Source organism: Muntiacus reevesi, chromosome 9 (genome assembly GCF_963930625.1).
Source record: "Muntiacus reevesi chromosome 9, mMunRee1.1, whole genome shotgun sequence".
Lineage (NCBI taxonomy): Eukaryota > Metazoa > Chordata > Mammalia > Artiodactyla > Cervidae > Muntiacus > Muntiacus reevesi.
In genome coordinates this window covers 67,270,097-67,288,587 of record NC_089257.1, presented here as the reverse complement: position 1 = coordinate 67,288,587, position 18,491 = coordinate 67,270,097, and the positions used below count along the sequence as shown (strand labels likewise).

At 39.5% G+C, this 18,491-nt stretch overlaps 1 protein-coding gene across 8 annotated transcripts in view; it reads right to left on the bottom strand.

Moving 5' to 3' along the window:
- The window catches only part of USP28 (ubiquitin specific peptidase 28), a 66,060-nt gene that overhangs the window by 13,498 nt on the left and 34,071 nt on the right, over positions 1-18,491 (bottom strand). For 5 of the 8 annotated variants that reach the window (XM_065943855.1, XM_065943860.1, XM_065943861.1 and 2 more), the window contains exons 6-14: positions 16,089-16,175; positions 15,252-15,389; positions 14,286-14,359; positions 13,280-13,359; positions 11,955-12,103; positions 10,082-10,209; positions 7,227-7,322; positions 2,851-3,030; positions 353-573 (exon numbers count right to left, since the gene is read on the bottom strand). In XM_065943855.1, coding sequence (XP_065799927.1) covers positions 353-573; positions 2,851-3,030; positions 7,227-7,322; positions 10,082-10,209; positions 11,955-12,103; positions 13,280-13,359; positions 14,286-14,359; positions 15,252-15,389; positions 16,089-16,175 — 1,153 coding nt within the window. The remainder of the gene's footprint in view (positions 1-352; positions 574-2,850; positions 3,031-7,226; positions 7,323-10,081; positions 10,210-11,954; positions 12,104-13,279; positions 13,360-14,285; positions 14,360-15,251; positions 15,390-16,088; positions 16,176-18,491) is intronic. The other 3 variants (XM_065943856.1, XM_065943859.1, XM_065943863.1) reach the window with 1 other exon arrangement.

Below are 18,491 nucleotides of genomic sequence, written 5' to 3'. Positions count from 1 at the left end.
AATTCTAAGTTTGGGTCAACTGAAGTCAGAGTTCAGGTAAACTACAGGAAAGGAAATCCAGCAGACACAGAAAATTATCTAAGGTGAATGGAACTGTGTATTCAAGATACCCAGGAATTCCCAGAAAATTTGAGGAGGGAATCTAGGGAAGAACTTTTCATGGTTGTATTACTAAAGCAAAGTGTCTGACCTAATCTCACAGGGAACAAAAAGTACCAAAGAGGTCACAGCTCCTCAAATTCAACAGAATACAAGGCAATGACAGGATGTGTCTCCAAGGTGCCTAATTTCCACGTATTCACACAAACAGAAAAGGCAAAGAGTAACCATCTGACAAGCAGAAAGAGCCAACCTTGTATATCCTGTTCAATCTCGTTCCTCCACCTCTGCAGGCACGTCTTAACAAAGTTTATCTCCTCATCTGTGACTGTTCGAGGAGCTGGGTGTGCAGGCATTTCCACGGAAGAACGGGGAGGTGTAGGTGGCTGCTCTGCCATCTTAGACTTGTGCACAGAATCTTCAGAGGAAGAAAAGGTTCCTTCAGCTTCCTGAGACATGCTGTCTTTACTTGTACTGAAGGAAGATTAAGAAAAAAAAATGCTCAGATTTTAATTTCTAAACTATGCATCTGTGCTCAGTCGCTAAATCATGTCAGACTCTTTGGGACCTTATGGACTGTAGCTCTGGAGGAGGGCATGGCAACCTACTCTAGTATTCTTGCCTGGAGCATCCCATGGACACAGGAGCCTGGCAGGCTACAGTCTATATGGTTGCAAAGAATTGGTCAGATATGACTGAAGCAACTTAGCATACATGCATGGACTGTAGCCTGCCTGGCTCCTTTGTCCATGGGGTTTCCCAGGCAAGAATACAGGAGCAGGTTGCCATTTTCCCCTCTATTTCCAAAATACGTCTTTGCCTAAATTAATGCACTCTGTAAAGCAAGCTGCTCTGTGGGAAAGCACAGCTACAATTGAGTGTTTATGAAGTCACTGAGCCAAACCTTCCCTTTACAGGCATCATCTCACTTAACACAGCTTGCTGCTAAGGCAGGTACTGTCGCCATTCCTATTTTACCAACTTTCAAATCTAAGATTCAGAGAAATAAAGCAGTGTTCCTAAGTTCACCCAGCTAGTAAAGGACAGGGAGGGATTACGCTCAAATCTGCCTGAGTTTACAAGTCTATGGCACCTGCTCCCTAACCACTTGTAACAATGAACCTTCTTCTCAAGAAGAAAGGATGAGAAGGAACATGGAAAAGAAATGGGGAGTAGTCAAGGGATCGACTATTGTGTTTCTAAGATGTAACTGACCAAAGTGAGATGGACTGGTGGATCCAGGAACAAAATACACAGAAGAAAAATAGTATCAGCTGTATACCCAACATGCAGGAATGCAAACTAGGTGGCACTCCGGGAGAGCACCGGGTGAGAACTTACTGGCAGACAACTCCAGCTCCACCACATCTCAGCTAAACACCCAAGGAGACGGTAGTAGCCTCGGGTAAGGAATCTAACACTTCAGCTCTAAGAGGTGGATGTCAACCACTTTACATCATTGTCATAAACTGACAAGAAAGTATGTAAAGTAACTATTAATTTATCTACTAATTAACTACCGCCAAAAAAACTGCACATAGACAAATCAGCAGGAATACACACGAATCTAACTGTACTGAGGCTTCTGTTTCACACCAAAACTCAAGAACATAAACTGCACAGTTCTGACTTAAACTCTCACTCCCCTTCCTACCTGCCTCTCCCCCATAAACAAAATAATGGAGTAAACCTCCTTTCCCTGAGGACCCATACATATGGGAAAACAAGGCCAATGTAAGCAAGAGAGGAGATGTCTCAATCTCAAAAAAGATTACACACACACAGAGCAACTTTAAAATCTAGTATCAGTCAGTACTATTTCATATTATTAAACAGATAAAAAACCACTTTTTAAAAATTAAAATCATTTATATTTTACAAAGGACATGAGAACATTCTACAAAAACCCAAACAGACACACATAGGTAGAGTATAAAGTAAAGGAACCCTCCCTCCACCCCGTGCCTCGTGCCATCCCCTAGAGATAACCGCTATCACCGTTCGGTATGTTCTATCCAAATAGGCACTCAGCACACACATGAATGAATGAATAGTAATACATGTGTGTGTGGGAGGGGCGGTGAAGGAATGATTGGGTTTCTTTTAACAACACAAAAAAGTCTAAACTCTTCTATAGGCTCTAGTGTTTTTGTTAGCCAGGACCCACGGATCACATTTGATCCGCACCGGCCCCAATGGCCCCTCCAGACCACAAAGGCTGCTGCACACAGTTGAGCTAGAAGAGAATCAAGGGCTCACGTGACAAGGCCTCTCTGTCTCTTTGCTGGGTAAGCCGCTGTAAGTTGTCCTCTTCAATTTCTAGCCAGTTCTTTCTCTTCTTTTAATTTTCTACTTGTAAATAAGTTTCCCTTTGCTTGGTGTTTACTCAGTCGTGCAGACTCCTTCAGCAGACGAGTGAATGCCATGTTTTAGAAAACCAGCGGCTGAGTTTTCCTCTGGGGAAGGCCTTCCATGGCAGTTAGCTTACAGCAACCTCCGAGCCAGGTGGGCCTGGCGGAGAATGAACACTGTTCCAGACAGTTCAAGATACCTCTGTAATAATCCCAACTATCCCTTGGGTGAGACGAAAGCATGGGTGGGAATTATGAACGATTTACTTAAGTGGCAAAACCCGTCCCTGTAAGACAAAGAGCTCATGGCGGCGAGTGTTCATCAGGCGGAAACAAGGCACACAGCTCAGATTAAGCCAAAGCCCCAATATATACTATTTTAAAAACTTGTTTCCATTACCTTTCCTTGGATGTCAGGTCAGAAGTCAGGCAGTGTGCTGAAGAAAGTGGTTCTGTCATGCATGCATCACTTTGAGACGCAGAGCTCTCTGAGGCAGGTTTTGTACTGGCAAATTCAATTACATATTTCAACATGTCCGGAAGCGGGAACCGGGCTGGGCCCGAGCCATATTTCACATACCTACGAGGCAGAGAAAATGGTTCTCTAGCGCCAAGGCATCTTGTACTTTCAGGCTCGCTGTGTTATTATATGGAGAGTCAATGGAAAGGCTTATCCCTAAAGGCTATACAATATTTAATACATTAATCTACAGAGCAAAAGTTTTCTAACTACAAAAGAGAAAACTGACAACAGTCTCAATCTTTACACTTGACAGAAAGCATTTCAGGTGGGCTCCTATTCAAAGTCACACCAGTGGTGTGATTCAAATCACAGTTAGGCTCACTCATAAAAGTAAACTCTAATAAAAAAAAAAAAAAAAGTAAACTCTGTTTTTTAAAGGAAGAGAGATATCATTACTCAAATTTGAAAATAATGCTGGTGAACTATTAGGTTGGTACAAAAGTAATTGCAGTTTTGTGCTGTTGAAATTCGCCATTTGATGTTGGAATACATTCTTAAATAAACATGATTATGTTATACATTTTAATGTGCATTTCTTGCTTCATGTTTTTTTGGTAATGGCTTATGACTTGCTGTTTATTTTATATGTGTTTTAGACTACGGAAATGATGTTAGTCAGAAAGCAATTTCATGCGATTTTCTTATTTGAGTTCAAAATGGGTCATAAAGCAGCTGAGACAACTCACAACATCAACAATGCATTTGGCCCAGGAACTGCTAATGAATGTACAGTGCGGTGGTGCTTCTGGAAGTTTGGCAAAGGAGACTAGAGCCTGAAAGATGAAGAACATAGTGGCCGACCACCAGAAGTTGACAATGACCAATTGAGAGCTGATCGTCTGACAACTACAGGATAAGTTGCCCGAGAACTCAGTGTTGACCATTCTATGATTGTTTGGCATTTGAAGCAAATTAAAAAAGGTGAAAAAGCTCAGAAAGTGGGTGCGCTCATGAGCTGACTGAAAATCAAAAAATGTGTCACTCTCAAGTGTCACCTTCTCTTATTCTGCACAACAAATCACTTCTTACGGCTTGTGATGGGCAACAAAAAGTGGATGCTACATGACAACCAGGACGACCAGCTCAGCGGCTGGACAGAGAAGCAGCTGCAAAGCACTTCCCAAAGCCAGACTTGCTCCAAAAAAGGGCCTGGTCACTGTGTGGTGGTCTGCGGCCGGTCTGATCCACTGCAGCTTTCTGAGTCCCAGTGAAACCGTTACATCTGAGAACTATGCTCAGCAAATGATGCGATGCACTGAAAACTGCAACGTCTGCAGCCAGCACTGGTCAACAGAATGGGCCCAATTCTTCTCCATGATGCCCAACCAAATGTCACGCAAACAATGCTTCAAAGGCTAAACAAATTGGGCTACAAAGTTTTGCCTCATCTGCCATATTCACCTGACCTCTCTCCAATTGACTACCACTTCTTCAAGCATCTCAACAACATTTTGCAAGGAAAACGCTTTTACAACCAGCAGGATGCAGAAAATGCTTTCCAAGAGTTCATCAAATCCCAAAGCACAGATTTTTATGCTACAGGAATAAGCATACTTTTTTCTCGTTGGCAAGAATGGGTTGATTGTAATGGTTCCTACTTTGATTAATAAAGATGTGTTCGAGACTAGTTATACTGATTTAAAATTCAGGGTCTGAAACCACAAATACTTTTGTACCAATCTAATGTACCCAAGGTTTTTTTCCTTTGCTGTCTTTTAGATCAAGTAATCTGCAATTAGGAAAAATGAGAGAGAAAGCTGGAAATGGGAAGGAGGTGTTGACAAAGGTCAGAGATTAAGTCCTATGTACACTATGACTCACGTACTCATTTAACAGGGCAGGGCATGCATAAATTACTGAAGATTTCTTTGGAATCAGTAAATAATAAATGTCTTCAATATGTAATCAAAATAACCAATTATTTTAGTAATACCCAATGTTCTGCTACTACTAGCACATGCTACACTAATAAAAGAGATTTACTTTAGTGAATTCTACAGTTCATTGCAGTAGAGAGTCTAAATGGTACATAAGTTGACTCACTGGTACAGGTAAACTATAATTCTGGGATTCCATTTACAAAAGGAGAGAGTCACTTCACATTTTTCTTCTCTGAATAAAGTGAAAGAAACAGCCACAGAACTAGGGAGAAGGAAAACTGTTTCTACATCAAAAAGTATACTATGAAATGAAAAATAAAATATAATGCAACTCAAAATCAACCACATGTTAGAGGATATGTAGCAAAGACACTTCATCCTCTCTAATTTAAAAGGGAAACAGAATGATTTCTCCTATGGATTTGCCTTCCACACAGAGTTTTGGCTTTCAAAGAAAAGGATGTTAAATATATAAAGCTAGAGGAACTTTAAATAACTGTTTCTGGTCCTTAGATCTATATCTTTGGCTTACTGTCAGCTATCAACTTATCTAAACTTGACTGATCTTTCAAGATCTATTTTCTCCATGGTATTCTTTCTGTATGTATGTCATTCCCTTTAACGCTGAAGGAACATCTCCCATCTGTGAACTCCTTGTCTATCCCACAGACATAGTAAATGTCTTCTTAAGCACTGTTTTTTGAAAGAATTTATTAATACATGACTGTCTTGGACCAACGGAAACATCTTTCTAGTAGCACTGCAGCACTGATAATCTGTCATAAGATTTTAAGCCGTCATTTTACATCTGTACCTCTTCCCAGGTTTACATGTATTTTATTTTAACATTCTGCTGTATTTTAACATGATATTCATACAAAATTTCAGGAAAAAATTTTCTTTGAGAAACTTATCTTCAATTCTACGATACAATCATTTTCCTATTCTTCTAATGAATTCCTTTAGACCAACTATTTCATACAATGTATTAATTTAGCAGAATTAGAATGGAAGTGGTTTCAAAAAAGATATCTACACTGTACACAAGAAATCCTATTTTTAATATGATATCAAGGTGCTTTTACAGAAGAAATGGTGAACTTTTTTTTTTAATAATAAAAGTAATACATATACCTGGTAAGAAAACTCAAATTCAAAAAAGGATAAAACAAACCATAAAAGCCATCCATTCCCACCTCAGTTCTACTACCCAATGGTATCCATTAACAAGTTCCTTGCAAAGATCCCCAGAACTATGTCACACACAGACAAGCAATTTTTCAAAAATAATTACCCAAGTAATATTATCCAAAAATTTAAGTTACTTTATTTTAAAAAGAAAGTTTTATTCATACTATAGAAAATACACCTGTATGCTATTTAAAATCTAAATAAGTCAGAACGCCTAGCTGGTTATTGCAAATTGAGTATTTTTCAGTCAAAATACATGAGATATACCAGGTATGGTGTATGAAAACAATTATAACTTTCTAATCTTATAAAGTATCACTCAAACTTTTAAAGTGAAATATTGCCATAGGTATAAAGTCCTGTAAATCACTTCCAAGAGTATCTGAGGACTCAGTCTCCAGCTTAAGTCCACATTAAGACAACAAGATGATGGATCACAACAACCCTTGGATGAATCCTTCCTAAGTGAGGGGGAGGGGCTGGAAGGGGCACCCACAGGTGCGGGGTCTTTCTCAGGCTGGTGTAGCAGGCTTTGCCTCTCAGGGAAATTACTGAGCTAGCAATGAAGTAGTCAGAGCTGGAGTAGCGGTAGCAGCAAAAATAGTAAGTAGATAAAGGCAAAAAAAAGCCACTGACATCATATGGAATCTCCTTCCTAAAGGCGAAATTAATGGTCTCTGACTAGACAGAAGTTACACTGATTCCTTCTTAGGAAGTCAAGGGTGACTTCACAAAAGCAGTCAGCAAGAACAGATGAACAGTGATTTCTCCACAGGAGAAAGGACTTCCTATGTGTCAAAAATACAAGCCCTCTCTGAGTCAGCACTGCTGACTTGTTTTACCTTTACAAGGCACTTTAAAAGCTGCTTTCTCAAGACAAGGGGATTAGAGTTTTGTGATAGTTACCTCTCCTATGTTTGTGAACAAGAAGGCAAGGAGAGCAGAAAAAGTAAAGAGCTATGAAACCGGAACCTGGCTTCTCTTCAGTACACTGTCAGTGACTCGCCGTGTGACTTGGGTCAAAGGTGTCCTGGGACCACCACTGCCCATCTGGTTCATATTTTCTTTATCCATTTTATAAAATATACTTGTTAACACTTAAACTCTGAATTCATTTTTAGATAAAAGCAAATTATCCAATTTTAATACCCCATTCTAAGTACAAAGGTGTCTATGACTCACCTTTCCAGTTTTTGCTGCAGAATTTTTATTTCTTCTTTGAGTTTTCGAATACACTCTCGCTTACTTCGAACAAGCTCTTTGCTCCTGTACATATACCTAAGCAAATAATAATCCCACAAACACAATTTATATTTAAAAACATTAATAACACAAAGTTTCAGCAAACTTTGGATACAAGGAAACTGCCTTAATCAGACACAGGGTTTGTTTTATGTTAGCTCTACGAAAATACAGAGCTAACATCATATTTAATGATGAGACTAAGAGTTTTCTCCCCCAAAGATCAGGAACAATCCAAGAAGGACCCTCTTGCCTATTCTATTAAATGTTTTTACTGGAGGCATATTCAGTGCAATAAGGTGAAAAAAAGAAATAAAAGTCATATAGATAGAAAGGAAGGAAGTAAAGTGAAACTGCCTTCATTTGCAGATAACGGGATCACTGTACGTAGGAAATCTCAAGGAATCTACGAAAATGTATCAGAACTAATAAATGAATTTATTAGTAATGTCAAAAGACACAAAATCAATTAAAAAAGAAAGAGGAAAAAAAAATCTATTGCATTTCTATATACCTGTAAAGGACAAATGAAAAGTAAATTTTTTTTCAAAGCCTTATAACATCAAAGGCAATAATTATTTAGGAATAAACAACCAGATATGTGTAAGAACTGTACACAAAAAATTGTAAATCACTGCTGAGAGAAATTAACAAAGAGTTGAATAAATGAACTCTTTAATATAAATATATAAGTATTATAAATAAGTAAATAAACACCATGCTCATGGACTAGAGGATCAAAAATTGCTAAAATGTCAATTCCCCCAAATTGATCTATACATTCAACACAGTCCCAATCAGAATCCCAGTAGCTAGCAGGGGTTTTGACAAGATGATTTTAATACTTAGATAGAAATGAATGAGAATAGCCAAAACATTTTTTTTTTAAAAAAGAGTAACATAGTAGGAGATTTATACTATCTGATGTCAAGGTTTATAATAAAATCGCAGTAGTTAAAAGACTGTAGTACTGGCATAAGACGAGACAACAGATAGAATAAAACCTCCAGAAAAAGATCCACAAATCTAAGTCCAACTAATTTTTTTTAAAAGTAGTATCAAGATAATTCAGTGGGGAAAAGGGAGCTGCTTAAACAAATGATGCTGAAATAACTGGATATCCACATGTCGCCTTACTGCCTCCTGCAAAAATATCCCCTTACCTCATACTATATATGAAAATAAACTCTAAATGGTCATAGAATGAACATAAGAGTAAAAATCACACAATTTCTAGAAAAAAACATCAAAGACCTTTGTGACCCTGGGTTGGAAGATTTCTTAATTAGAATACAAAAAGCACAAACTGTGAAATGGCAACTGATATATGAGACTTCATCAAAACTAAAAACGCCTGATATTAGTAAAGACATGGAAGAGACAAACAAAGATAGATTTAGATTCATATCTAAAATATATAAAGAACTCTTACAACTCAGTATGAACACAATCAACCAAACTAAAAAGTGGACAAAAGACACCTCCCCTAAGAAAATATACAAATGACAATTAAGCACACAAAAAAAGATGCTCAGTGTCATTAGTTATCATGGAAATACAAGTCAAAAGAAAAATAAAGATCTTTCTATAAACCCAATGAACAGTGAAAATGAAAGCTGCTCCGTCAGGCCCGACTCTGTGTGACCCCACGGACCAGCCCACCAGGCCCCTCTGTGCATGGAGTTCTCCACGCCAGAATACTGGAGTGGGTGCTAGCCATTCCCTTCTCCAGGGGATCTTCCCAACCCAGGGATTGAATCCAGATCTCGCGCATTGCAGGTGGATTCTTTACCAGCTGAGCCACCAAGAAAAGCCCCAATATACCCAACAGAATGGCTAAAATTTAAAAGACTGATAATTCCAGATACTGGTGAGGACTTAGAGCAAATGTAGCTTTCATACATGGCCGATAGGAACACAAAATTGTATAGCCACTTTAGAGAACAGTTTAGAAATTTCTTATAGTTAAAAACATACTTTTCATACAAACAACCAGCAATCTCACTCCCAGGTTTTTTATGTGAAAATTCATATTCATAATGGCCTAAAACTGGATACATCTGAAATGTCCTTAAACTAGTTAATGGAAAAAATATTGTGGTAAATCCATACAATGTAATACTACTCAATAATACTAAGAAAGAAATCACTGATATATGCAACAACATACATGAATTCCAAAAACATCATTCTAAGTGAAAGATGATGACCACAACAGGGTGCATAATGAATATTAATGTCCCTAATTATAACACTTTATAAATGACAAAACTAGAGGGCCAGAAAATAAGTGGTTGCCTGAGGGCACAGGGAAGGGACTGACTGTAAACGGGCATGGGTGATGGAAATATTCTGTATATTAACTGTGGTAGTGGTTACTTGACTGCATATATTCATCAAAACTCATTGGCTGTACACTTAAGAATGGTTAACATTTCTATATGTTGATAAAACAGACTTAAAGTTCTGTAAGTCTGTTTAGGATTTTTTTCAGGAATACAAACAGTATTCAGATGAGAAAGAAATAGACGGTAGCTACTCCACATACTGGTCACCACTGCAGAGAGCAAAGCTTTCACCTAAAGCCTAGCTACTCAAATTGTGGTCCAGAGATCAGAAAATAGCATCACCCTGAGAACTTCTTAGAAATACAAACTCTTGGGCCCCCACCTAGATCCACTGAATCCAAATTTGCATATTATCAAGACCTCCAGAAGAGTACTATGGACAATACACTTAGTACAAGCTTACTTCTGTTACAGCACATCAAGAAGACAATCAACCACAGAACTCACCTGTCCATATAAATGATCTGAGGAAATTCAAGCTTATTGTGAATTTTCTCTGGCTGACCCAGGGATTGATTGAACTCAAATCTTGAGAGTTCAAAGGTCAACACTGGAGGTAGTTTTGTAAACCAACGCTAAATCAAGAGTAGAAATACAGGAGAGAAAAGTTAAGTTGAGGAAACAGCAATAGCCAGATTTAAACTATCCCTCATTAGACTCTCTTTTGGTATAGAATTTATATTCAAATGAAACTCATACTGAAATTTTTTTTTAATCCCAAATAGTTAAAATGCCCACACAGAATCATGCCTTCTTACAGAATATGGTTAAACTCTCCTCAAGACTCCAAAGTTACAAGTCAGTGAACAACATTTTAATTCAACTATCATCGTCAGAAATAATGACCTTTAAATATGTGAACTGCACCAAAAATCTACATATCATTCACTACATCATCAACACTTAAGAGGCTTAAAACCTGGAGAAAATAGCTAGCCCAACCAATGAATTAGAAATTGTTTAAAAAGACTAATACGTGTACACATCCTCTATACTACTTATTCACACAGAATTTGAATCCCCTTTATTACTAAAAACGAAACTTGAAATAGCCTCATGATTCTGAGGGTTCTGGAAAAAAACTCTGAATTCCAAGAATTTATGGATAACACAAAAAGGACTTCGTCAAATCAACCGATAAGTTACCTTGAGTTTCAAGAAAAGAAAGTACTGAGTTATAAAAAAAGATCTCAACTGTCACTTATCATAGATGAGGAAAAACTAGACCAGGAAACGCATTTCTGTTCAATTCACCTGTGTGGCAGAGGTTCATACCAACAACTTTAAAATGTTCCCTTTACTGAAGGTGCAAATAACTATATTCCCTCCACATACCCTTGTCGGCATGAGGTGAATCCAGATAATCTGCCTGACCTCCTCAGAGCTAAATCTAAACAGGCACTATTTTCTTTTTTTTAATAGAGAGGTCCAGTTCTTGAATAAAAGTCTCTAGAGGTCCAAGTTGTGAACAAACACTCTTTCTCTTTTGTAAGAGCATGCATCAGCTCTGTACAGGTGGCACAACGTTAAGCCTCCCGATCAGGAATTAATACGTTCCTTGTAAAGCTAGGGAGGCAATAGTTCTCTCCCTGTTCTAACACTGCTCTACGGCTAATGTACTTTGACAAGGCTCATGTCAGGCTCCCTGTTAAATTCAAGAAAGATTTTCTTTCTCTTTTAAGTAATTACTGGATTGGACTCATAAAAAGCACAACTCTGTTTCAAATTTATGATGAACGGAGAATAATTCAGGCTGTGTGGTGCTGGCAATTATGCCACAATATAACTCACTAACTCTTACCCCAATGGAAACGTTGAGATGTTTAATTACCCTTACTTGCCCTTCACCTTCCCCCTTTCTTTCCAACTCACAAAAACAAATAAATGAATCTTAAATTTAAAAAAATTTAAAGCAAAGGCAGAATTTACAACTGAGAACAGTAAATACTACAGTAGGGAAGATATTCTAAATGGCATACCATAGAAATTAATCACTGCACTTTTACCCTCCAAAAATATGGAGGTAGGGGGTCTCCCTATTCAGGTACAGGGAGGCTTCAACAGAAACACAGAAACTTGATCACACTTAAAACATGAGAGGCCGCATACAACCTTTATATAATTAACTCAAATCATACAAGAATTTAATTATCAAACACTAAGACTCACTACTCTTACCAACTCATGAGACACTTCAGACTAGTACAAGTCCTGCTAAGTGTAAAAAGTTATTAATACGTGACGTGAAAACAGTCTGCCCAAAAGCTCAGTCCTATTTATCTGGCTTTGTCAATGGCAAAAGCAAAAATATCCAACTCACCTCTTGTCCGTACTTCACTGCATGATCGGAAGGAAGCAGCTCAACGTCACCCTCCACCATGGCCCCTTCTAAACACTCGTCTAAGTTACGGTAGCCGTTTACCTGAAGGGGGTACTGGCCGAAGGTCTCATTGTTACAAAAGGGTTTTCCTAGGCGAAGAGACAGGTTGCTTTTTTAAAGGCATCACTACTGCTTTCTAAAGCTTTTTTCCTGGCACCACAGAAACAATATCTTCTTAATTCAGCGATTTGCTGAGAACACGTTAGAAGTATACATGGCCTTGATGAACCAGTGGATCCACACACAGATGACTGACAACTGCTAACCTCACAAGAAAGAAAGGCAACCAGAGGTAACATGTCTCCTAATCAAAGACTGTCCTACCATCTACAGATAGTCTAGACTAATTAAAAAGCCTTACCTGAATCTGGCCAAATTCTAGATCCAACTACCAATTTATGAAATGACGAGCAGAGAGGAATATGTTAAAACTATATCACAGATAAGTGAGCAGCAAAATTTTAGACTATAGAGAATATAAGAGAACAACGTAATTTCTTTAAAAAAAAAAAAAAGGTATTTCGAGGAAGAAAAAATGGGGGGATGGGATAGTCTGCAGATTCTGGAAAGAAATGAAAAGATGTATCAACCAGTCACAAATGAGTCACATTTGATCCTGATAAACACAAACTGTAAAAAAATATACACATAGGAAAGTGCATTTATATTTACATACATAAATTTATTTATTTATATACACAAAAAATTATAAAACAAATAGGGTATTTGAACACTTGGCTAGTTGTATACGACAGTAAGAAATGCTGTTTTGGGGGAGTGATAGTGGATTAGATTGTTCTAAGGAGGCTATCAGAAGGGCAAAAGATGACAAGGGTTAGATGGGGAATGACTGGCCATGTGTCTGATATGCAGCTAGATAAGCCACTAGAGGAGACACACATTTTTTGGCAGTCTCATTCAACAACACTTTTAGCTTAGATATTATGTCTGGAAAAAAACAGAGAAAACTGATAAATATCAGTGGGTGTATGATAGTAATACCAGGTTTGGGCTGGGTAATATTATTCAATTCAATATAACAGTTCTACAACAAACACTGTACCCAGTTTACAGATGAAGAGACTGAGGATCCAGGATCCAGGATCACGGAGCTTGTTCATGATCACAGAGCTTGTCCATGATCACACACATCAAAGAGGCAGAACTAGTATTCAGACCTGCATTTGTCTGACTCTCAAGCCTCTTCACAGTAAATATACATGCGGTCACAAGTCAAGAATTAACATTTAGAGCAAAGGATTTACCTTCACGAATCCCTTCAGTGAGGAAAGTACCATAGAACAGCTGCACCATTGGATTTTCAGATTTGTTCCTGGGATTGCTACTTTTAAAACAAGGAAACAATTCTGTATCATTTGGATGAGATAAGCAATATACTAAACCAAACCATCACTCAAAAGCAAAAGCAAAAATAAAAACATTTTCATTAAAAGCCAGGTATGGTCTAAAGTGAAGGATTAGTTACTCACTGAATAAGTTTAATTCAAAAACTCACTGGTCAAGTATATGCCCAGCACTGTACTAAAGTCTGGAGACATGAAGGCAACAGGCATGATCCCTGGCCTTAAGGAGTTGAAAGTCTAATAAGGAAGTCATACATGCAAATACATGTATGTGTATATATTCAATAGATACATCCATATCCAGTGACAGAAGTTTATAAGGTACAGAAATTGTATAAAAGCAAGAGTGAGCTCTCTTGTGCAGCTTTTCAAATGAAAAAGTTTTACTGATGGCATAACAGAAATGGAAAGAAAACGGTTTATTTCTCTAATCCCTTCTTAAATGTATTAGAAAGCTATTTTATGATACATACTTCTTCCATCTAGAGTTAAAAAAAAAAGCTTAGGGAACAAATACTTCTGCATCTGCATTTGGTAAGAGGCATATTCTTTGCCTTGAATTTTACTTCTGTCAGTAACTGAAAAATTAAACTCAACATATTCATATTACACCTCCATTCTCACATCAAGGACTGATTTGACCTTTCAATACATTTTACAGCACAGGTGTTGACTTTTAAAAGTTAATAGTTATGGCCCTTTTAGTAAAAAGTTACAGATGAATGTGATTATCTATAGAGGGGAAAACCAAAGACAAGGGGGATAAACAATGACAAATAGGAGTGGCTACGCCATGGGGTTTGGTAAAAAATCAGTAATTTCTACTTGAGAAGAATAATCTTCTCCTGTATCATCATTCTCAGTGAACTGCTATGAGTAGGAGAATGCACAAATCCGCAGCACTCACTTAACATTGACAGCTAGCTGGAAGGCGTCCTCCAGCCAATCCAGGAGCTTGTGTGTGAACTCACTCACATCTTGCTGTAAGAGAGGCATAAGGTGCAGAAGAGTTAGACTCAACACTGTATGTGGGCAAATGAAACTCTGCCCTTACCCCGCCAATGAGGAAGGCTCTATTACTGTGCAAGATTTCTTTTTCAGGTCCAAATATCATGAAGATACAAGGAACACTGGAGCCCAAGGGCTGCAGACAACACAAGGTGCTCTAGGGGATCCCTGACCAGGAGGAAATGGAACACTGCCCCTTCCAGGGGCATCTATTTGTAACAAAATATCAAACACATCTTCCAGCTAGGCCTTTAAGAAAGGTTCAAAGAACAGACTGTAGTCCTCTAGAATAGGAGATCTGTAGGGGGAAACAAAATGTTTCAAAATGTTCTGAGAATCCGGAGAACTACAGGACCTTTAGATAAACAGAGAAAAAAAAAGTAATTGTATGAACAGTGCTAGCTTTGATTTTAATAGGAGATAGGGAAAGGAACAGACTTGTGACTAGAAAAGAAAGATTGTTCAGAAAAGCTACTGAACTCAGGTTTAGACAGTTTTAAAATTAGGATTTCGATCTGGGCCATTCCAAGACAAAGGTGCAGAAAAAGGACCGACTTTCTTTTCCTTGGTGACCCTTTGCCATGATTCACTGAGGTATCTTCCAACCTCCTTTCTAATTCAACAGTCCCTGGAAAATTCTATTCTTTCTACTACTTCTTTGCTTAGAACCGCCAGCCTCCTCTACACAGCACACATACACATTTTTTTTTTACCACCTGTTCCTTAAGCATTATAAAGGGCAAAAGCAGGCACTGAAGTCCTACACCGTCATGATCACAGCTTATTATGCAGCTGAAACAAAGCGGCATCATAGCAATAGTCACAAGGCATCACTGCAGGCTCCAGGATGACAGGCTTCCTGTACCTGCTGTTCCTCGGGTGATCGGAACGCTCCTTTTAAGAGGTCCAGGGCTGCTGAAGGGTCTACAAACTTGCGATTTGATCCCATCATCAGAGCAAACAAATACTGAAGTTCCTGCATAAACACGATATTTCTCTTTTCCTGCAGGAAAGATAGTCATATGTACTCTTATAACCTTGTATTTGGAAAATTAGAACGCATAAAGAAAAAAGTTGTTAACGATCACTCCCTAATTTACATTTATGAAGAAGATCTAGATCAGAGTCAGGTCTCAAACTGTTATAGGTATTCTGATAAGGGCTGTGGTGGGGATTGCCCTAAACTCAAGACTACCTGTGTATTGACAGAAGCCAGAGACAGCATACTGTCAGAAAGTGCAAGTGTTCCCTTTCTAAGGCCACTGCTTTCCCTCCTGCTGGGAACAGCATCACCAAGGTGAAATCTTGGCAGGGCAGGGCTGATCCGGGCAGGAGGCTACCCCCTTTGGCAAGAAGGAGCTGCAGTCTCTTGTGAAGGTCCAGGCCTCCAGCATCCCGTCATCCACCCTGCATCACTCAGCGCGAGTGGCTGAAGGTGCCTGAAGGAGGCCCAGGGGCAGAAAAGCTGAGGCCACCAGAGTGACTCACCGCTTTCTTAGAACTACTTTTCTCTTTACTCCTGCTTAACTCACGTTTTTGTAAATCCTTATTTTTTGTCACAAAGAAATAAAAGGGGTCATCAGGAGATGGAAATAAATGCTGCAGAAGCCAGAGACCATCATAGTCACCAGCTTTAACCAAAACCTAAAGGCCTTTGGGATGAAAGGGGCTGAACACTGAAGACTCCTCAACACCAATTTACCGTGTGACTTGAACAATTTTCAAGTACGTTCTGTGGTAGACTATAGCTGAGGACAAGTCTTCGGAATTCAGGCAATTGAAACAGAGACTGAAATAAAGAAGGAAATGGATTAATAGCCTTTCTTTCAAAATAACTGCAGCAAATAAAATTTTTTTATTATAAAAATATGTGTATAACCATTAACTTAGTAATTCTAAGAATTTAATGGCTATGTATAAAAATTTAGCAGAAAGAATGTTAATCCTTTTTAGAGAAAAACTAGAAACAACCTCATGGCTAATAGGAAAAGATTAAATAAACTACAGTTCACCTGTACAGCAGATTACTATACAGTCATTAATACTGTAGAAACAATGTTTTCATAAAATGGACAACTACACAGTAAAAATGAATGATTAAGAGTTACAAATATCAACATGGATGCATCTCAGAAACATTCTATGTAGAAAAACAAGAGTACTATGCTGTGTATATGAAGTTCAATCATATAAAACAACATGGTACACTGTTAAGGGTTACATACATCTGTGGGTGTGTCTAGGAAGGCGGGGCATATAATGGGCAATGGGCGTAACAGGGACTCAACAGTACAGGGATTTGAAATTGTTTCATTCTAAAACTGTGTTCATTACTCTCCACTGTTTGTCCTAAGTACTAGTATTAAGAAATTATAACAGCAGATATCTCGGACTGGCAGAATTAGGGAAAGGAATTCCTTTTTATTGTTTATAAATTACACATTTTTCCAACTATGACTGACTCTCTTTTGAAAGTTGATGTTTTAAAAAATCTCTTGTATGACTCTAACTCCTCAACCCAACATACTCCTCCAGTGAAAAAGCCTTCCAGCCCATAGACTGGAACTCTTGGAGCAGCAGCCTGAGTGGACAATGGGCCTCCGACCTCCCACACTCCATCACAAGCTCTACAGAATTCAGCCAATAGTACACCTGGACGGGGGACATCACAAGCTCTACTGGGATTCAGCCAACAGGAGGAGTGGACACCTGGCCTGGTAACTTCAGTCAGGTGAGGCTGGGATAGCAAAGTTCTGTCTGGAGCCAGGCCTGGGATGCTCAGCTCTACCTGCCACCTGCTCTCTTCTCTTCCCACCTACCCTGTTTACGTAGCCCTTCTCCACTCCTCTCAGTTTCATCCCCATTCTGCTAACAGGAAAGTTCCAGGACTTCTATTCCACTGTGAGAAAAATGGTTTTACATTCAAAAGTCCCTTCACTGCAGCTCTGCAGCTTCGCCAAAGTCTGGCTTCCCCCAAAGATGCTGTGATTCTTAAAAACGACAACAGTGTGAGTTAACATTACTCACATTTCCCAATCCAATACTGACTGGCCCTCCACCATCTGCTTCTTCTCCTGAAGTCTCTCTAGCACTAATTACATCCTCCTCCTCCAGGCATCAGAGTTTAGAACTTTAGAATAATCTTTTGACTCCTTTCCTTTTACTAACCGTTGCCATCCAGTAAGAAGCCCCTTGCACTCTGCCTCTGGGGCACTATTTTATTCATAACCACGTCCTCTCCCTCAGTCCTGAGCACCTAATCCAACCTCCAGAACCTCCTCTCTACCAGCCTACTCTCCACACAGGTCCTTCTCACTCTCTTTCTAACGTGTGACCAAAACAGAGCCCCCGAGCCACTGAAGACTGTCACGTGGTGAGAGCTCTTCCGACCACCCCAAGTCCGCCAGCCTTCCTAGGTGACTTCTGTCAACATCCAACCCATGGGACAGCCTCTCAGCTCTACCTTGGGAATATATCAAGGTTCCAACCTCTCCTCCACTCCCACGGCCACAGCCTGGCCCAGCACACCTCTCAGTGATGACTACGGCAGCCCCCTTCACACATCTCAACACTTGCATCCTCACCCCGCCATTCTGCTCTCCTCAGGGGCCAGAGGGAGCCTTTGAAAACTCAAGCCAGAGTCCACCACTCCTCTGCTCAGAACCCGTAAAACGACTCCCTGTGTCACTCAGAACAAAAGTCAAGTTACCTCTCCAACACCACCTCCGATGACCCTCACCTCCACTCAGCATTCCAGCCACTCGGGGCTCTGAAGTCCCCTGAACACGCCAAGTTCGCTCCCATGCTGGGGCCCCGCGAGGCACGTCCCGTCACCTGGAACACCCCCAACCCCAGCCCCCACCACCACCCCCGGCAGCTGTGGGCTCGCTCCCTTGCCTGCTGCCCAGGCATGTGCTCCAGCCTCAGCCCCTCAAGGGTCCTGGCCTGACCTCACAGTCGATGTGGGAAACGCCTCCCGCCCTCCCGAGGCAGCTCCAGCCTCCCTCCCCCTCCTCTTTTTTCCACCACACTGACCACAGTTTAACATAGTATAGAAACTTATCTAGTTAACTAGTTAAGTTTTCCAACTATTTATTATTTTCTA